This window comes from Calidris pugnax, unplaced genomic scaffold (assembly GCF_001431845.1).
Source record: "Calidris pugnax isolate Ruff unplaced genomic scaffold, ASM143184v1 scaffold262, whole genome shotgun sequence".
NCBI lineage: Eukaryota > Metazoa > Chordata > Aves > Charadriiformes > Scolopacidae > Calidris > Calidris pugnax.
This window is the reverse complement of record NW_015091043.1, coordinates 627,027-644,858: the sequence shown is the minus strand read 5'-3', so window position 1 is coordinate 644,858 and position 17,832 is coordinate 627,027. Positions and strand designations below refer to the sequence as shown.

The following is a 17,832-nucleotide window of genomic DNA, read 5'->3' as shown; positions in this document are numbered from 1 at the left end:
CATACCATACCATACCGTACCGTACCGTACCGTACCATACCCATACCCATACCACACTGTGCCTTATTATACCTTCCCTTCTTTGTCCACACCACTAAGGATAAAACTCATAGCAATAATAGCAAAAGCTGTAAAGAGGTTCACTGCAGTTCCCAATTTACAGCTTTTCAGGCTTCTGTCCATTTCTGAAGGTTTCATACATTGTTATGAAACTTCATTTCTCTCCATCATCATTTTCTTTTAGACAGACTCAGCCTCTGGAGTGTGGCATGTGTAGAAAGATGTTTCCATTGTAACAAAATTATTGCAGTCCTTGCTTAAGGATTTAAAATTTGTTTAGATTTGGGAGTGAAGTATCTTGCAGTGGAAAATTTGGCCCGAAACTAGATAATGAATTCTGGCAGAATTCTGTATTTCAGCTGTACTTATCCTAACTACATATATATTTGCTATTCCACATTATTGTTTGCACAGTAATAATCAGAGGAGACCTGCAACTAAGCCAACTGCTTCTGAGGAAAAAATAACTGACCTTGATACTAATCATCCCAGTGTAACAGAATATCTGAGCCGGCTGAGTGAGGCATCATGGGCAGTGCTGTAGGTTAGAGGTCTCCAGGACAAACACACAGGGAGACACTCTAGGGCAGTAGGTGGTAAGAATGATCCTACGGAGTGAAAACGTGTTGCCCAAGTAGTTCCGTTTGTCCATTGGAGTCAAATCTTGTGTGACTCGGAAAAAGTAAGGATTTCTTTGCTGGCTTCAGAGAAATCAGAGCCACGAATTGAAGGAGTAACTTAAAATGACGTAGCAGAGTTAGTGTTAAAGGGGTGTGAATTCACCCTACACTCTCTGCTCTGAACAAGGGCCCATGTATGACCCGCTTGACATATCCATCTTCCACTGTTTATTTCCTACTGTTATGGAACAAAATTTAACTGTTTCTCTACGGGTTTGCTTTTGTTTATTTGTTTGGGTTTCAGAGTGTGGGGTTTTTTACTGTGAACAAAGTTGCAGAACTCGTACGGCTTAACTTCAAAGAGAAAGGAGATCATTACACTGGTTGGGTTTCCCGTTCTGGTTCACAGCAGAACCACACAGTTTCATACCAGCATGGCTGAGCCAGAGGCAGCCTGCAGGACAGAGAAGAAAATGTGGGAGGGGGCTGGAACTGCTTCAACTGGCAATGGAGGCTTTTTTTGTGTTTGCAATGTGCCTTTTCACCTTAAACACGGAGGAGATGCAGGGAGCTTGGCTAACAAAATCACAGAATGCAGCCCTGGCACATGAGAACATTGACCCTACCTCTATGTGCTCATGTTTCATTTGCTCTGTATAGATCAGAGCATCCCTGATTGTGTTCTCTGGAGGATCTTTGGAACTCCACAGGTCTCTCTGAGCCTATAAATACACTTTTCATGATGGAAAGGTCCTCATAATGCCCTAATACCACAAGAGCACCTGACAGTGGTGCCTTTCACTGAATTTCACTGAATTTCACTGAATTTTTAGAGTTGGAAGGGACCATAGAGGTCATGTAGTCCAACTCCCCTGCTAAAGCAAGGACACCCAGAGCTTGTCAGAGCATGTTACTCAGGACTGCATCCGGGCGGGTCTTGAAAATCTCCAAAGGGGACGAAGGCCTTGTGCCTTCTTCTTTGAGCTTCTTCCTACTTTCACCGCCACCCACCATAATGAACCACTAAGGGCTGCCAGAGGCTGTTACTTCCCTTTGTGAGAGCATTAAACTGTGTGAGTTGTGGGTGTGTACAAGGAGCAATGGTGGTCACAGGCGCTGGGGGATCGTCCCCTCAGACCGCACAGCAAAGCTCCCCAGCGGCTCTGCCTCTGGGGCCACCTCAGACCCAGCCCAGAACAAGCCTCAGCCGCCGGCTGCTTTCTACAGCTCTCGCACACAGAGCAGGACCAAGGCATCATTTGCCTTTTTGGCTTTTTTTCCCCGTATTGGTTTCTGCTTCACAGAGAAGCAGAACGTACACCCGTGTTTATCGCATTGCAGCCAGTAGTTTCCCTGCATTACTGCTCCACCAGCTCAGACGTTCAGTTTCCTCCAGAGGACTCTGGTTTCCAGTGCTGGATTTTCTTTCCCTCCTATTCCACCTGCAGTCTTTGCTCCCATGTCCCAGTGCAGCAGTGCCCCTGCCCTCCTGCAGCCAGCAGGACTGCCCGGAATGCCTTCTCTGGAGTCAGCAGGGCAGGAACAGAGCAGTTTCCAAGGTGGACAGCAGGATGGGGGTAGGAAGCCCCCCTGGCAGCAGGGGCAGAAGGCAGCCAGGGCTGCACCACGGGCACGCGTTGCAGGGAGCCACACCAGCCGTGCCACTCGTGAGCCAGCAGGATGAGTGTGCAGAGCGTGGGTGCTGGACTGGGCACCATCACAGCCCAGCAGTGCTGGGGGGTCCCTTCCTGCACAGCCCAACGTGGGGTACACCACCCCCTCCCTCCCTCTGCACCCCCACTCCATTACGCATGAGAAAGGAACCTGTCTTCATTTTTTTCAACATCCCAGATACTCCAGGGCACAGAGGTGAATTTGACACCTGCCTTACTACCTAAATTCAACAGCAGCAGAAGCAATAGAGACACAACCTTCACAGCTCAGGTCACAAGCAGTTTTAGACACGCACATGCTTCAGAAACTTGTAAACTGTTGGACTGCTGAACGAGTTAAGAAATAAATGCGAAGTCCTGCAAGCTTCTCAGCTTGTTTAGGAGAGTAAAATGCTCTCAATCCTGAGCAGTTCTTTGGGGACACCGAATGAACATTTTAAGAGGTTGGTGCATCTGGCTTTTTGGATGCTGTTGCACCAACTTGCAGAGGATAAATGAAACTTCTTGAGTGAGACACGATTCAAAGTAAAATTAATGTTTAACAAAAAAAAAGATACAATGTGAGAGATTATCGAGTCACCTCAGTGTTTCAGAGATGAAGAAGTGATAATGAATTTTGCTTTTTTTGGTGGACACTATTTCTGTGGGCTGTAGGGACAGAGCTGGAGATTGTGGAGCTAGAACTGAAGGAAGGGAGCTCCAGAGAGTGAACATAGTCACTGGTGATTGTAAGCCTGGGCAGAAAAAGGAGGCTTATCTAGGCTGGAGGTGTGGTTGTGCTGAGAAGAAAGGAGACTTGAGGGTGGTGGCCAGGGTAGGGAAGGATGGAGGGGAAAACCAGAGAGAGAGTAACTAGAATGAATAGAATATGTTCCCTGATGTTTTGGATAGAACACTACTTTGGGGAAAGGAGCTGAATCTGTATCTGGATTCTTCCAGATTGGATCATCAGGTAATTCAGTTGGAAGGGACCTTGAGAGGTCTCCAGTCTCCAGAAAGCCAGGTCAGTTGGGAGATCAGAAAGGGTTGCTCAGGGCTTTGTCCGTTTGGGTCTCAAAAACCTCCAAGGCTGCAAACAGCTCCGTCTCCTGCTCTGTCATCACGGGGAGGGCAGCCTGAACCTCTCCAGTTCCAACTCTCTTCTTTTAGTGTGAAAGGGCCTGTTGTGTCTCATCCTCCTGTCCTGCACCACAGCACGTATGGTTGGCTCCATCTCACCAGTCACTGCCCAGGCATTGGGGGGGGGGGCTGCTGCTGGGTCCCCCAGAGCTGTTCTCCAGGCTGAACTGGCCCTTTCACACAGGTGTGGAGTCTTCTGCTGAATGAACATTTTAAGAGGTTGGTGTCTCTGGCTTTGTGGATGCTGCCCACAAAGTGGAAACACCACATGTGCGCTTGTCTGCTTACAGGGTGGGGGCATGTATGGTTTCATTCGTGAGCTTCAATCTTCACCAGGTGAAGGGAAGGAAGGGGAAGAGGCTGCTGGCACTGATGCATGTTAATCCTAACGCTATGTGAAGCTGCTGCAGAAGGCAGCACCTTGTCTGTGGCAGACACGGCACACACAGGGTGTGTGTGATTTCTGTGTGTGTGTGTGATTTCTGTGTGTGTGTGTCTGTACCTTCGCAGCAAAAGAGAACTTGCACATCGCTCGATGTGATCCAGAGGAGAAGCACAAATGAAAACACCCACAACCTAAGACCTGTATTCTTGAGAAGGAATTAGTTTAATCACAAACACCTTCTTGTCTTAAGCAGATGGAGTTATTTCTTCTCTAAAAATCTCACATTTTATCCGTACTTATTGTATTGCATCAGAAAAAAAACGAGGATTACGGTTTTAAAACGGCATTGCAGTTATATATGAAAGGCCACTGTTCTGCTGGGTAGGGTATCCCCTCACAGTTTAGAGTTAAGCTGTGACAGCATCTTCTCCAGCTTTATTGCTAGTGACATGTTACCTTTAATCCTTAATTTTCCTGACATGAAGGCCAGGGTTGGCTTTAGTTTACCTAAAAAGAAGAAGCAAAACCATCAGAAAATCGAAAGAACTGGAAACAGCCTGTGCATGGGAAAACATAATGCCACTATAGTGAGACCTAGCAGCTACATTGCTACCAAGTTGTGCTGTAAAAGCAGCACACATTGTGGGAAGACAGAGTAGAGGTGTGCAGGACAGCAGTCCCACAGACTGACCAGATTCCTTCCAAAGCTACACTCGCTGTGAAAATTTCAATACCCAGTAAATAAGGGCAGTGTAGGTTTTTCTGCTCCCCCCGTCCCCTCAGCTGAGGAGCTCAGAGAAATCCCAGCACTCCTGTCCTACAGAAAAGGAGCCGCAGGGAGCCGAGAGCTCCCCACCCCAGGGTCACCCCCCAGGAGTCTGTCTGCCCAGCAGCAGGTGCATTTCTGGGCACCAGCACCTGTGTGCGCCCTGGCCAACGCCTCTTCCACCCACCTGTGAACATCTTCACAAAGTCAGTGCTCGACATGCTCATGACCACGTCAGCCGTCACTGGAGGCTTCCCAAAACCAGCGCTGCCACCCTGGGTTTTCAGGTCGATGTACCAGGTGCCTCCTTCCTCACCTGAAGGGACAGGGACAAGAGGTGACAAGGCAGCAAGAGCCTCCCCATCCCTCCCTGGCAGACAGCCCCTGCCGTGCCCATGGGGAGCAGGCACAGGATGTACACACGCTGGTGGTGCTCGGCCACAAGCCACCAGGTGCCCCACGGGTGGGCACAGGCAGCCTCTGGCAGATGCCCCCCGGCACCACGTAGGGGGACATGGGCTGAAGAGCCCAAAGGCAGCACTTTGGAGCCAGTCTGTCTGGGGACCAGCTGGAAAAGGTGAGTGTTTCTGTTGGAAAACAAGAGCGTGAGCAGGGGCAGGTTTCACAAGTGATGGGGTGTGATGGTCTTACCCGATAATTCAAACTGAAAGACACCCTGGGTCGATCTCACGTGCTCTTCACTCATGGCCCCCTGAATAACTCTGAAGGTTTCTGCAACTGGCTTGCCTGGAGCAGGCCCTGTGGCAGCCTTAGCTCCGCCTGCTCCTCCATGCTGGGATAACTTCTCCTCTTTGACTGCCTGGGAAGCACCTGCAAGAAATTCATTCTTCTGCAAAGGCTTCTAAGCTGTAGATCAATTTACTGCTTTCACTGGTATTTTACTATCATGGAATCATAGAATCATTTAGGTTGGAAAAGACCCTTGGGATCATCGAGTCCAGCCATCAACCCTACTCTATAAAGTCCTCCCCTACACCACATCCCCCAACACCACACCTAAACAACTCTTAAACACGTCCAGGGACGGTGACTCAACCACCTCCCTGGGCAGCCTGTTCCACTGTCTCACCACTCTTTCTGTGAACTATGACTGTGCTGCAGTGAACAGGTACATTTCACAATAAAGGACAGCACGTACAAGTGACAAGGCTCATCGAGTTGAGGAGGCTCTGAAAATGCTGTCAGAAGCCTTTTAGGTGTCCTAAGTATCAAACAAGAGTTAAGGCCTATTCTGTGAGTCCTCACCAAACAGCCAGCGTTGGGAGGCCCAGGGAACTGACACCATCCCTCCCTGGCCAAACAGTCATCCTGCAATTGCTCAAATAACGTTTTTCAAGGAAAAGGCTCTCTCTTCCAACTTGGACGCCTCTGCTTTTCTCTTTTGCTTGTTTTGGTTCTCCTAGGAAACCTGTTCAGCACTCTGAGCTGCTGCTCTCCTCTTGACAAATTACAGTTCTGAAGAAGCAAATACGATGCTTTTCTAAAAAAGGAAATTTCTCTATTTCATCTAATATATATTAAAATTCTGTGAATTTTTTAGTTTTATCTAAGAAGCAATGGAGGCTCTATGTTGTATTCTTTTGTATAAATTTAGCAAGGTAAATTAGATACTCCTGCAAAATGTGCTGTTTGCTTCTTCATTTCTTTTTCCGGCAGTATTTACCTGTGCCCTTCATACTACCACAATCCAGATAGTTAAAAAAGGACTCTTCAAAATAAGGTGCTTATTTTTTTTATACCATAAAAGTCCTGCAGGAGGTAACATTCTTTCCCTGGCTTTAAGTACAGAGTCACTTCCATAAATCTTACCCTCCAAATGAGAAAAGGGCTTTTGCTGAATAGCTTCCAAGCTCTCAGAAGCAAACAAAAAACAGAATAACTTGAAATAGAGAGGGCATTCATTATCATCAGAAATTATCAGCTTTTACACACAGTCCTTTGCTTACCGTATCTTTCTTGTTTCATGGCTGTCGTGTCAATTTCAACATCCAAGAAGAAGTCAGGCATCAGGGGGTGACCTAAAAGGATGGAAAAATATAATAGTAAGTCCAAGTAAAGTTGGACAGCACAAACAGGGATCCATCTCATATGAAAGTACAGCCAAGTCTGCAAGTAAATAAACTACAATTTGAAGGAAAGATATAGCATGAAGTAACACATTCAGAGTTTGGTTCATTTAAAATCTGATCGAGAATCCTCTTAAAGTTACAATGAAAAACATTTGAAGAAAAAGAAATCTATCTCACTAGCTGTTAAATAGTAACACATACATCTACAGTGCAGGTGCATTTTCTTTTCATTAAAATACTTCTTTTTAATTTAATAGGCACTTGATGTTTAGAGTCTCAGTGGACTCACATATGTGCCTTCCAGGAAGGCCCGTTTGGAAAGCTGAGGCAAAGCAACTTTTTACAGAAGCATTTAAAAGCCCCTAGAAACAGAACTATAATAATATTCTCCATGAGGCCTTTCCTCCTTCCTGAAATCACTTCTCATCTTGAAGGTCTGTTTTACCTGGTGCAATTGCATAGACATCAAAATCCTTAACTCCTTCTTCTCTCAGCAGAACTTCATCAATAACGAAGTTTCCCGTGAAAGTTTTTGGTTTTGTTAAAATGCAATATGCAGCATCTGCAAGGATGTCCGTTTTCCTGCACTGTTTTTCTATTCCAGCTCCTCCCAGCATGTCCATAGCAGCTGTATGTATGGCTAGAAAGTAGGATAAAAAAACCAAAGTTTTAACACCATTGACATGAAATTCCTTCTTTGGCAAGAAAATGTGCTACACAAACTTTGTTTTCCTTCCACGCAAAAGGAAATTGTAGGAAGACAAAGCTATGCAACCAACAAATAAATCCAGATTTCCTGAGCTTCTGGGCTTTTTTTCTATTAACCAATTCTACTAACTTCTGCACCATTCCATTAGTCTTCTTTATGCTGCCCCCATGGGTGCTACTAACACTGTGGCATGTTCCAGTCTAAGTCTGCAATTTGCTCTTCCAGGCTGATATATATATATTTTCTTTCATCCTGTTCCACACAGAGGTTGTTTAATTATAGTTTTTTGGAATTTGCCACGTTACTGTTTTCCCCTCATACAGTTCTGCCTCATGACTTTTTCCCATCTGTTGTTTAAGACTTAACGCTCTGACCCTAAGTTTTGGGACAGATTCCCAAATCCTCTCCTACACCTGGGGCTGGCAGATCCTGGATGCAGAAAGAAAAACCTGATTTTAAACCGCTTTTGTCTTCCATTCCACACAAAAAGCAACAGCAGCTTCAATGCAGAAATGATCCCAAAACCCCTTAGAAAACAAAGAGTAGGCACTGTGCAGGGCACACCTATCTGAGCTGCATCTTTCACCTTCCAAAGCAGGGAAACAGGATGTCAGTCCTCTTTGCTGGCCAGGGAGATCCTGCAGTGTTCTCTAGGAAAGTGCAAGAGTGGGTGGTATGTCCTTGTTGACTCCCTTATTTTACTATTCTGTGGTGAGAATTAGCCCCTAGCTTTTATTTACCTTCGACCAACCTCAGCCTCTCTTTTTCAAATGAACTGAACTGCTATAAACACACACCTAAATAAAAAGCTGCAGATAGATATCCTGTACATATAATGTACCTAGGTCTCCCTGGGTCTTTTTCTCATTTGCAGGAATAGGAAATATATACATTACCAGCATACTTTCATGTGTTTGAATAGTTCGATTAATCAACAGATACTGGCAACCATACTAGCACCAAAGCTAATCACATCTGTGTAAGATTACAGTGGATTTTCTAATTAATTTTTCTAATTAATTTTCTTTGCAATTGTATTTCAGATATGGTGGAAGTCTCTAACTCTGTCTCTCTGGTGACCACACGGAAGTAGCTAACTTTCTCACCTTTAGAAGATAAACCTTTTGAACGAACATTTTTTGTACTGGACATTTTCCAATTGTTATTATTTCTGGATTTACAGAGATGTATTACACCTCTTGTTGGTTCTATCTACACTCTGACAATTTAACTAGCAAAAAATTCTAAATAGGACAGCATACACAGACCCTTCATACCCACTACTGAAAGCACACTAATACTTCTGTGATTCTGTCCAAACCAAAACTCTGGGTGCCTGAGAAAGAGCACAGACAAGGCAAATACTACACAAATGCTTCAGCCAGCTGAGAGGGTTGAATAGGTTGCAATTTAGGCTGAAGACGAGTTTGGATCAAAGTGGCAATGGTCTAGTGAAAACTAGGAGCGAAAACCAGCACCCATGCAGGATGAACAAAGAATATGCAAAAGAACTGCTCAGTCTCCTGAATCAATTTCAGAAAAAGTCTAAAGTATATTCACAGTAAAACAAAACAAGCTGTAGAAGGCAAAATACAGAAAGTCATTATGTTAGTACCATTAAAAAATGTAATCACCTGTTTTAGGCCATAAAGCATTGACAGCAACTTCTCCTCTGAATTCTTCTGCCATCCCCAAGACACACATGGACATCCCGTATTTAGAAATGGTATAAGCTGAGACAAGAAGTTCAAAAACCACTGTTACTTAGTAAGGTAAAAATTTACACTCTATCAAGAGAACTTTAAGGAAAGAAAAACCAAATAATTTGTTCTTAAGGAAAATTAAGTCTTTGGGGACAAACCAGTATCTCCCAGGAGCCTCGAGCTCTCCCTTCTCCCCAGCACCCCCAGTAGATAGGAACTGTAGTTTGCCATCTTTTCACTACAAATAAAATGGGAGCTGCACATGTTTTAACAAAAACAACAACTGAAGCCTAGCTGTAGGGTGATTTTTAGTTGTACTTTTTATACACAGCACACTGACAAGAATACTCAATTTTCTCAAGAGGCCTATGGCACACTAGTTGCTAATGACCAAACTAGTATTCTATAGAAAACAAAGAAGGGGGAGGGGTGCATAAAAAAAATTAAAGAAAGGAAATTCTAAATCCTTGAATGCTTGTCATCTAACTATTCTGAGAGGGAAACTTTTGAGGGAAAAGAATTGGGACTTGCTGAAGAGTTGAACATGGCAAGTGTCCAAATTGGAAAGGTTTTTTTTTACAGTTTTAAAATGAGCAACATTGACCATTTTAAAAGACAACATGGAGCTTTATCTCAATTAAATCAAATGTGAAGCTGAATTGGTAAGAAAACAGGATTTTGGGTTTCAAAATCTATTTGGAAGAGAAAATATTTTGTAGTCTTAAGAATTCCCATGAAAAAGCACAGACTTTTACCTTGGAAACACTCTTGAAAACATAAAGGATGTATTAGGCCATGAAACCTGCACTGTATTTTCTGAAAAAAACAGTTTCTTTCAGGTGAGGTACACAACACCCTGGGGAACCATTACTGCCTGTCTGTACATCATGCTAAAGATTCTGGGCTGGCACTCCTGCACATTTCACCAGGTATTTACGTGGTTCTCAAAAGATAACAACAAAGGCACTGAATGCTACTCACCACAATGATTTTTGAACCACATGGGGTTCATATTCATAGGTGGGCTGAGGTTCAGGATATGGGGGTTCTTACTCTTCCTCAGGTGGGGAAGGCATGTTTTAGACCTGAAATACAGATTCAGACAAACCAGTCACCTCTTATTTCATGGAACACCTATAACTGCAGTAAGAACCATAGCAGCAGACCAGTATTTTCATTTTCATGAAAGTCCAAAACTAAGCTGAGACCCTTAACTGATATAAAGAACAAGCTCACTTATCTCAGGCCTAGTATTCATTCCTGCTAACTGGACCACATTCTCCAAACAGTGCAGCAGCATCTAATAAAGCTGATTTTCCAGATGCTCAGAAGCCATAATCTCCTTGTAATAGTTCTGGTAGGGGCAACAGAACACTATGAGGCAACAAGAGAAATTAACAGTGCAGAGCATCATTTAGTCATAAATACATTCTCTTCTGATCCCATACCTATTTCTTCTTTAAAACCACATTAAAGAAATACTACTATATAGTGAAAGGCTGTTACAAATATTCCAAGCAAAACTGAAAAACTATTCTCTGCTGACTGGAAGAGTCACGATTCCATTCAACTTAGAATTTACGCATATCTGTAAATCGTAACTTTTACTTTATAGAAATCATCGTTTGACTTAACTTGTGGCACTTGGGTACCTGTTTGTGTTCTGCTGGAAAAATTTTAATCAAGCTTGACAGGGAGAACAGCACTGCAGTGAACTACAGGACTGACCTACAGTTCACACACGTGAATAGGAACCATGGACACTGTCAGCCACTGATGGGACACCTTCAACAGCAAAATCATTGAAGTAGTAAAGTATTTACCACCTGCTTAAAAGTCCTGGGGTCTCAACTCTTTTCAGTGGCAGTGTACGAGATTCACTAACAGATGTCTCAATTTCTTAAGGCACAGGAACCAAGAATATGTCAACAGGTATGCACCGTAAGATAGGACATTCTCCCAGCCTCCTCCACACAAGACAATAAATCCACACCTTTTTTTTTTCTAGCTATTGTAATTTTCTCAACATTAAACTGAAAACAGATCTCTACAAATTACAAACAGAAGCAACACACAAAGCAAGGGGAAGAAAAGGCTGAAGTGCTTGACTACATCTTCCCAATTGACAGCTATAAAAGCAACGACAAAGATCATTTGTAACTTCCCTCGAGAGGCATTAATCTTTCATATACTCTTCCATTCGCAGCAACACAGAATCTTTTTAAGGCAGAGTGGCACCAAAATGAAAGATGACTTCAAGAATTCTCCATTAATTTACCATCAAGAAAGCAATTGTTGCTGTTGGGTGACGATGGGGAAATGGAGGTTGCCACTGGCAATACAGTGGAACCCATTCAGAGATTCAGCAAGAGACATCCACAGAGCATTTTCTGGAATGCCAAGCTCCAAAACCAATTTTCCTTTCTGAGGGTAGAACTGCTTACACTTAGAGCCTTTCAAAAGCAGGCATCGCAGGGTGGAAGGACAGAAATCCCACTCTGCAAGCAAAGCCTTTCTTTCTTCCATCCTCCTTCTCTCTCCATGCCATCTACATGCTGTGCATGCATCCCTATAATTCAGAAATCTGCTATTCATACGTGTTTTGACACTATTCCAATGGCAAATCCCTTCACTGATTCTTAGCAAAAGAATATTAAGGAAAATAATCATAATACCTGATAGCCAGATTCGTCTCCATAAAGGAGAATGACAGACAGCATTCTAGATAAAACTCTTGAGGCAAAAAACCTCTTGATCACATCAAGCAACAACTGAATTTAGAGAATGTGCATCATCCTAAGGGCTTTTTCTTTTTTTCTAAACACAATCCCATCAAAAATCAAAGTTTCCATTTTAAAATAGAGAAACTTTAAATGACATCCTGTAAATCTAAAGATGATTCCACCTACTGAATCCATTTCCAAAAAATGAGCAAAATAAGAACCAGAGGAGTTGTGAAATCAAACCTTGGTTATGGTAATTTTAACAAATGATAGAACTGCTAAGCTGAAAGTAGGTGAAGAACACTTTAGATGGTTAGGATGTTTTAACTATGGTAAGTTATATAATGTCTCTAAAGAGGAGAAAGAAGCTTATGAGACAGAAGCTGGCAAAAAAGATGCTGCGCTTTATGTATGCAAAGAGTCAGGCATTTTGCTTGAAATGAAAGATCAGACAGCATTTGGCAAAGCCAAGCGGGAACTTCATTGGAAATAAACGAGTTTCTGCTTCATACTTGCATGGAGGGGCTTGTGGAAAGTTAATAAGTACAGTAATAAAGTTTACTCCAATTTGCAATTCATTCTTGCAAATATTAATTTCACATAAGCTGGCCAATAACCTAGCAATTTCCTGTGAGCACATGTAGAATAATTGCACTCTATACTTGCAACTCTAGGGCAGCAATAGAGCTACACAATTTCTCAGAAAAACTAAGATAACATCATATGCTTTGTTACAATTACTTTGCTTCCCTCTCTCAGGACTTACGTAAGGTAGGTTCCTCGTACATTGACATCCATCATAAGATTGACCTTCTTCGTTTCTGTTTCCAAAGTGCCAGTCAAAGAGATGGCGCTTGCATTGTTCACCAAAATATCAATCCCTGGTTTTAAAATAAGCCATTTCACATTAGCATTTAAAGACGAAAGGCAGGAGTAGGGCAGACTGTTCTTTTCTCTCCTTTTATCTCTTTTTTTTTTTTTTTAAACAATCTGCCTGTTAACATCTCCCCGACACCCCAGCATACCTCCAAAGGTTTTCACAGCTTTCTCCACGGCATTAATAATTTGCTGTTCTTCCCTCACATTAACGATGCATGGCAAAGCCTTTCCTCCAGCTGCTTCAACTGCACAATTGAAAAATTAAACATTTAAAAACTTGCTCAATAGCATGAACCTGTTGAGAATCTCTCACTCAGTCACACGCTTCGAGGAGACACTGAAAATCACATTCTCAAACTGTTGCGTAAAGAACAAGGAAGCCAAAACCAAATCTTAACAGTAAGAACGTGTATGGCAGACACATACAACTCAATTAACATAGCATTTTCCCATCTACACACATACATCTTCATTACAGTCATATTTTGATACCTGGGAGGCAAGAGAAGCCCTAAGCTTTTTTTTTATTAAAGGTGAATTGGAGTTTTATTGACACAGTTTTCCACCTGGGTATGACAATTAACCCAGCACAGCACCTGAAGCCCCCCCTCGTTATTACAACTTACTCTCTGCTGCAGCAGTGTAGATAGTCCCTGGGAGAGTGGGATGGGGCTCAGCTGTCTTGGCAGCTATCACGATGTTTGCACCATCCTTGGCAGCTTTCAAAGCAATGGCTTTGCCGATGCCCCGGCTTGCCCCTGTGATGAAGAGGGTGCATCCTGCCAGTTTCCTGAAGGCAAGGGGGAAGTGGAGGGCAGAGAAGAGGGAGAACAAAAGCAAAACATGTAAATAATTTATTTTTAACACGCTGTAAGAGCAAAAGTAATTAGCGCAGTTCCAACCAGACCAACGCCTTCATCATTTTACTTTACATTTTACTTTTTACATTTACCTTTACATTTTACTAAGAAAGCAGCCCCTAAATACAAAAGGAATGGCTACAGCTACAGCAAAGTACAGGACCACTGAAGGAAGGCTGCTCTCCAAGTCTGTGATCTCTGTAAAGCTAGAAGGTTATGCAGGTCACCCACTTACATTTCTCTCCCGGTTTGTAAAATGATCCAACGCACTCTTTACTACGGAGCTGCCACGTTCTCCAACAAGGGAAAAGGAGTGAGCTGTTAAAATTAATGCCGGGTTTCTAATGAGGCAACACACCTACGCAGCTCTCTGTAATTGACTAGTCACAGCCCTCTAAACACAAAAAACTGCTGTGTCAACGCGGTATAAAGTTCAAATCCAGAACCACAAAGCTGATGCAGGGTGCCACAGGCAAGTGCCAAAAACTTGATTTTCGGAAATGGCAATTATTTCTCTTAAAGGTTTTACACTAAACTCCACACCTTCCCAGTAACTACATTTAATCCAATGGGTACACCCCCAAAATGGGTCCAATCAAAACCTCTGCAGAAACTAAGAAGCTTTAGAAAGTCAGAAAGACGTCTGGCTTACACAGTATCACTGAATTTTTGAAAAGCAAAAGATCAAATCCACTTTAAAGCATATTTGACAATAAAGCCTCTTAGACCACTCGCTTTCAATATGAAGGAAGGCTCATTTCAGTGTCCTCCATAAAGTTTGTGTTGCTTTCTGTCACTCAGTGGAAAAAAACAAGAGGTCCAAGTTTTTAACCCCAGTTAGAGAATGCATATAAACTACATGCTACAGCCACTTCACTTTTCACTCCCATCACAGATGTTACACACCAGCCTCCAAGCTTGCATTAGTTTTCCTTTCACTCTGGGCCAGGCTTGACTTAACTACTGTTTCTCCAGGCCTGCTTTTCCCTCCGATCCCAAAGCATCCCTCTCTAAAGCACTCTCTAGGAGGGCAAGCATTTCCTTTCAGAAGGCAGAAACCTGGGATGGGGCAGGGAAGGGGAGGGATCTTCCCTTCCACAGTTAGCCACCTCCAGGGTGCCAGGAAGCCGAGGAAGCCCTGCAGGTACCACTCCAAAAAGCTTTCCTCTGCAAAACTGGGTCCTAAGGAGGTACAGGAAGAAAAATCTCAAAACAGCACAGCAAATCACAAAAAACAACTGCTGAGAGTCAAATCACGTGCACAGTGAGGAAAGTCCATCTCTGCAATACATAGTCAGAGCATAAAACTTAAGTCAAATAAGGCCAGAATCTGGCTTCTACCTTCAGCCAACTGATAAGAGGTCAGCAGACTCCACCTTAGTCAGGGAAAAAGCAAATGGGGTCCAGCAAAAGGCAGCTCTGAAGGAGAAAGAAGCAGAGGAAAGCTGGTGGGACTTTAAGCCCCTCCAAGGGGAAGAGCGGTCAACTCAGGAAGAAAAGTAGATCTTTTCTCCAGGGGACCAGCATGGCTACACAGGGACCTGGTGACTCAGCTCCCATGTACAAAGGTGTCACACAGGGAGCAGGAGCAAGGACAGGCCACAGAGGAGGAATTAGAGATATCAGCCGGGGCACATCAGGGCGGTGGCAGGAAAACCGAAGTCCACCTGCAGCTGAGGCTTGTGAAGGACATAAAGGGCACAGGGCCTTCTGCTGCTAGACTGCCAGTAAAAGCAGGCCCTTTGCTGAATGGGGTGGGTGAAAGCAAGGTTCAACGTTTTTATGTGCAATTTAAGATACTATAGTCTGGATGGGGGCAAAACCCAACAGGTAAAAAACTAGCTGGCTGGTCACGCTCAGAGGGTGCTGGTTAGTAAACCATACTCTGCCCAGAGATGGGTAACAAGTCGGGTACAACCTCTGCTCCTGGACCAGTCCTGTGTAACACCTTTATCAACGAGCTGAAGGAGGTGACAAAATGCCCTGGGGGTGAAAGACAACCAGTTCACAAGCTTGAAGGCAGGGCTGCTACCCAGAGGGACGCTGGCAGGCTAGGTGAGCAGGAGCCTCATAAATTCAACAAGGACAGGTGCACAGTCCTGCACCTGGGAAAAAAAAAAGTCCCTGCAATGACACAGGCTGGACATGGAACGGCCAGGGAGTGCTCTCCTGAAAAGGCCTTGGGGGACTTGGCAGAGAGCAAGCTGAGCATGAGCCAGCAGCATGCCCAGCAGCATCCTGGGCTGTAAGAACACCACAACCAGAAGATCATGAGAAGGGATTATACCCCTCTGCTTGGCACTCATAAGACCACAATTACATCCTGTGATAAGTTTTGGGTTCCTTGAAACAACATATGTGTTGACAAACGGGGGTAAGTTCTGCGAAGGGAGACGAAGACGGCTGGTGGCTCCACACCTGTGTGAAAGGGCCAGTTCAGCCTGGAGAACAGCTCTGGGGGACCCAGCAGCAGCCCCCCCCCCCGATACCTGGGCAGTGACTGCTGAGATGGAGCCAAGCATATGTGCTGTGGTGCAGGACAGGAGGATGAGACACAACAGGCCCTTTCACACTAAAAGAAGAGAGTTGGAACTGGAGAGGTTCAGGCTGCCCTCCCCGTGATGACAGAGCAGGAGACGGAGCTGTTTGCAGCCTTGGAGGTTTTTGAGACCCAAACGGACAAAGCCCTGAGCAACCCTTTCTGATCTCCCAACTGACCTGGCTTTCTGGAGACTGGAGACCTCTCAAGGTCCCTTCCAACTGAATTACCTGATGATCCAATCTGGAAGAATCCAGATGTAGATTCAGCTCCTTTCTCCAAAGTATTATTCTATCCAAAACGTCAGGGAACATATTCTATTCATTCTCGTTATTCTCTCTCTGGTTTTCCCCTCCAACCTTCCCTACCCTGGCCACCACCCTCAAGTCTTCTTTCCTCTCAGCACAACTGCACCTCCAGCCTAGATAAGCCTCCTTTTTCTGCCCAGGCTTACAATCACCAGTGACTATGTTCACTCTCTGGAGCTCCCTTCCTTCAGTTCTAGCTCCACAATCTCCAGCTCTGTCCCTACAGCCCACAGAAATAGCATCCACCAAAATAAGCAAAATTCATTTTCACTTCATCATCTCTGAAACACTGAGCTGACGATAAAATCTCTCACACTGCATCTCCTTTTTTTTGTTAAACATTAATTTTACTTTGAATCGTGTCTCACTCAAGAAGTTTCATTTATCCTCTGCAAGTTGGTGCAACAGCATCCAAAAAGCCAGATGCACCAACCTCTTAAAATGTTCATTCGGTGTCCTCAAAGAGCTGCTCAGAATTCAGAGCATTTTACTCTCCTAAGCAAGCTGAGAAGCTTCTGGGACTTCTGATTTATTTCTGAACTTGCTCAGCAGTCCAGTAGTTCACAAGTTTTTGGAACATGTGCTTGTCTAAAACTGCTTGTGACCTGCACTGTGAAGGCTGCATCTTTATTACTTCCACTGCTGTTGAATTTAGGTAATAAAACACAAAATGTCAAATTCACCTCTCTGCCCTGCATTCTCAGGGATCCTGAAAAAAATGATGACCAGTTCCTTTCCCACCAGGCAGGACTGCTAATAAAGAAACCTGCGGGCCACATTGGGGACACTTGTTACAACTCACACATATGCTAGGAATTTAATGAACAATCCTGTTCATGACATACAGGAACAGATAATACCAACTTATCTTCCCAGCTATTAGCAGTGCTGGCTCTGAAGAAAAGCAGAAAATACTCTAAATTAAGATCCTATAGTGGAAGACTGCCCGGTAAGAAGGTACTGGGTTGGAATATGAGAGAAAAATATCTTAATATTTTAAATTACAGATACACTACCCAATGTATATAAAAGTCCTCCAATAACCACTTCTATTGCAAAAAGCTCGGCTCAAGGACATGGACAAACGATCTCCAGGAAGGTTCCCCGGGCCTCTGCCAGCCCCCACCTGCCCCCTTACCTCCCGCATTCGCCCCCAGCCCCTGGGCTGAGGGGAACCCCCCGGGCCCGGACCCCTGATGTCACCCCACGCTGCCCGGGCACCAGCAGCGACCCCGGGGCGGGAGGAGGGACACCGGCCGAGCCCCTCACAACCCCGCCGGGGACGGCTGGGTGCCCAGCGACCCCCCCTCCCGGCCCCACGACGGCCCCCGCCCCAAGCCCGCTTCGCCCCCCGCCCCGACAGGCCTGCGGCAGCTGAAAGGCAGCGGCTTTTACCTC

General features: G+C 44.5%; 1 protein-coding gene across 2 annotated transcripts in view; it reads right to left on the bottom strand.

Annotated features, from left to right (window-relative positions):
- Positions 1-4,056: 4,056 nt before the first annotated feature.
- Positions 4,057-17,832, bottom strand: part of HSDL2 (hydroxysteroid dehydrogenase like 2) — a 17,728-nt gene continuing 3,952 nt past the window's right edge. Inside the window, exons 1-11 of one of the 2 annotated variants that reach the window (XM_014956385.1) lie at positions 13,823-13,841; positions 13,354-13,517; positions 12,874-12,972; positions 12,615-12,729; positions 10,107-10,210; positions 9,057-9,155; positions 7,159-7,353; positions 6,591-6,662; positions 5,275-5,454; positions 4,811-4,939; positions 4,057-4,364 (exon numbers count right to left, since the gene is read on the bottom strand). In XM_014956385.1, the coding sequence (XP_014811871.1) occupies positions 4,252-4,364; positions 4,811-4,939; positions 5,275-5,454; positions 6,591-6,662; positions 7,159-7,353; positions 9,057-9,155; positions 10,107-10,210; positions 12,615-12,729; positions 12,874-12,972; positions 13,354-13,517; positions 13,823-13,824 (1,272 nt within the window). In that variant the 5' untranslated portion in view covers positions 13,825-13,841 and the 3' untranslated portion in view covers positions 4,057-4,251. Of the gene's footprint in view, positions 4,365-4,810; positions 4,940-5,274; positions 5,455-6,590; positions 6,663-7,158; positions 7,354-9,056; positions 9,156-10,106; positions 10,211-12,614; positions 12,730-12,873; positions 12,973-13,353; positions 13,518-13,822; positions 13,842-17,832 lie in introns of those variants that run through there. The other variant, XM_014956384.1, reaches the window with a different exon arrangement.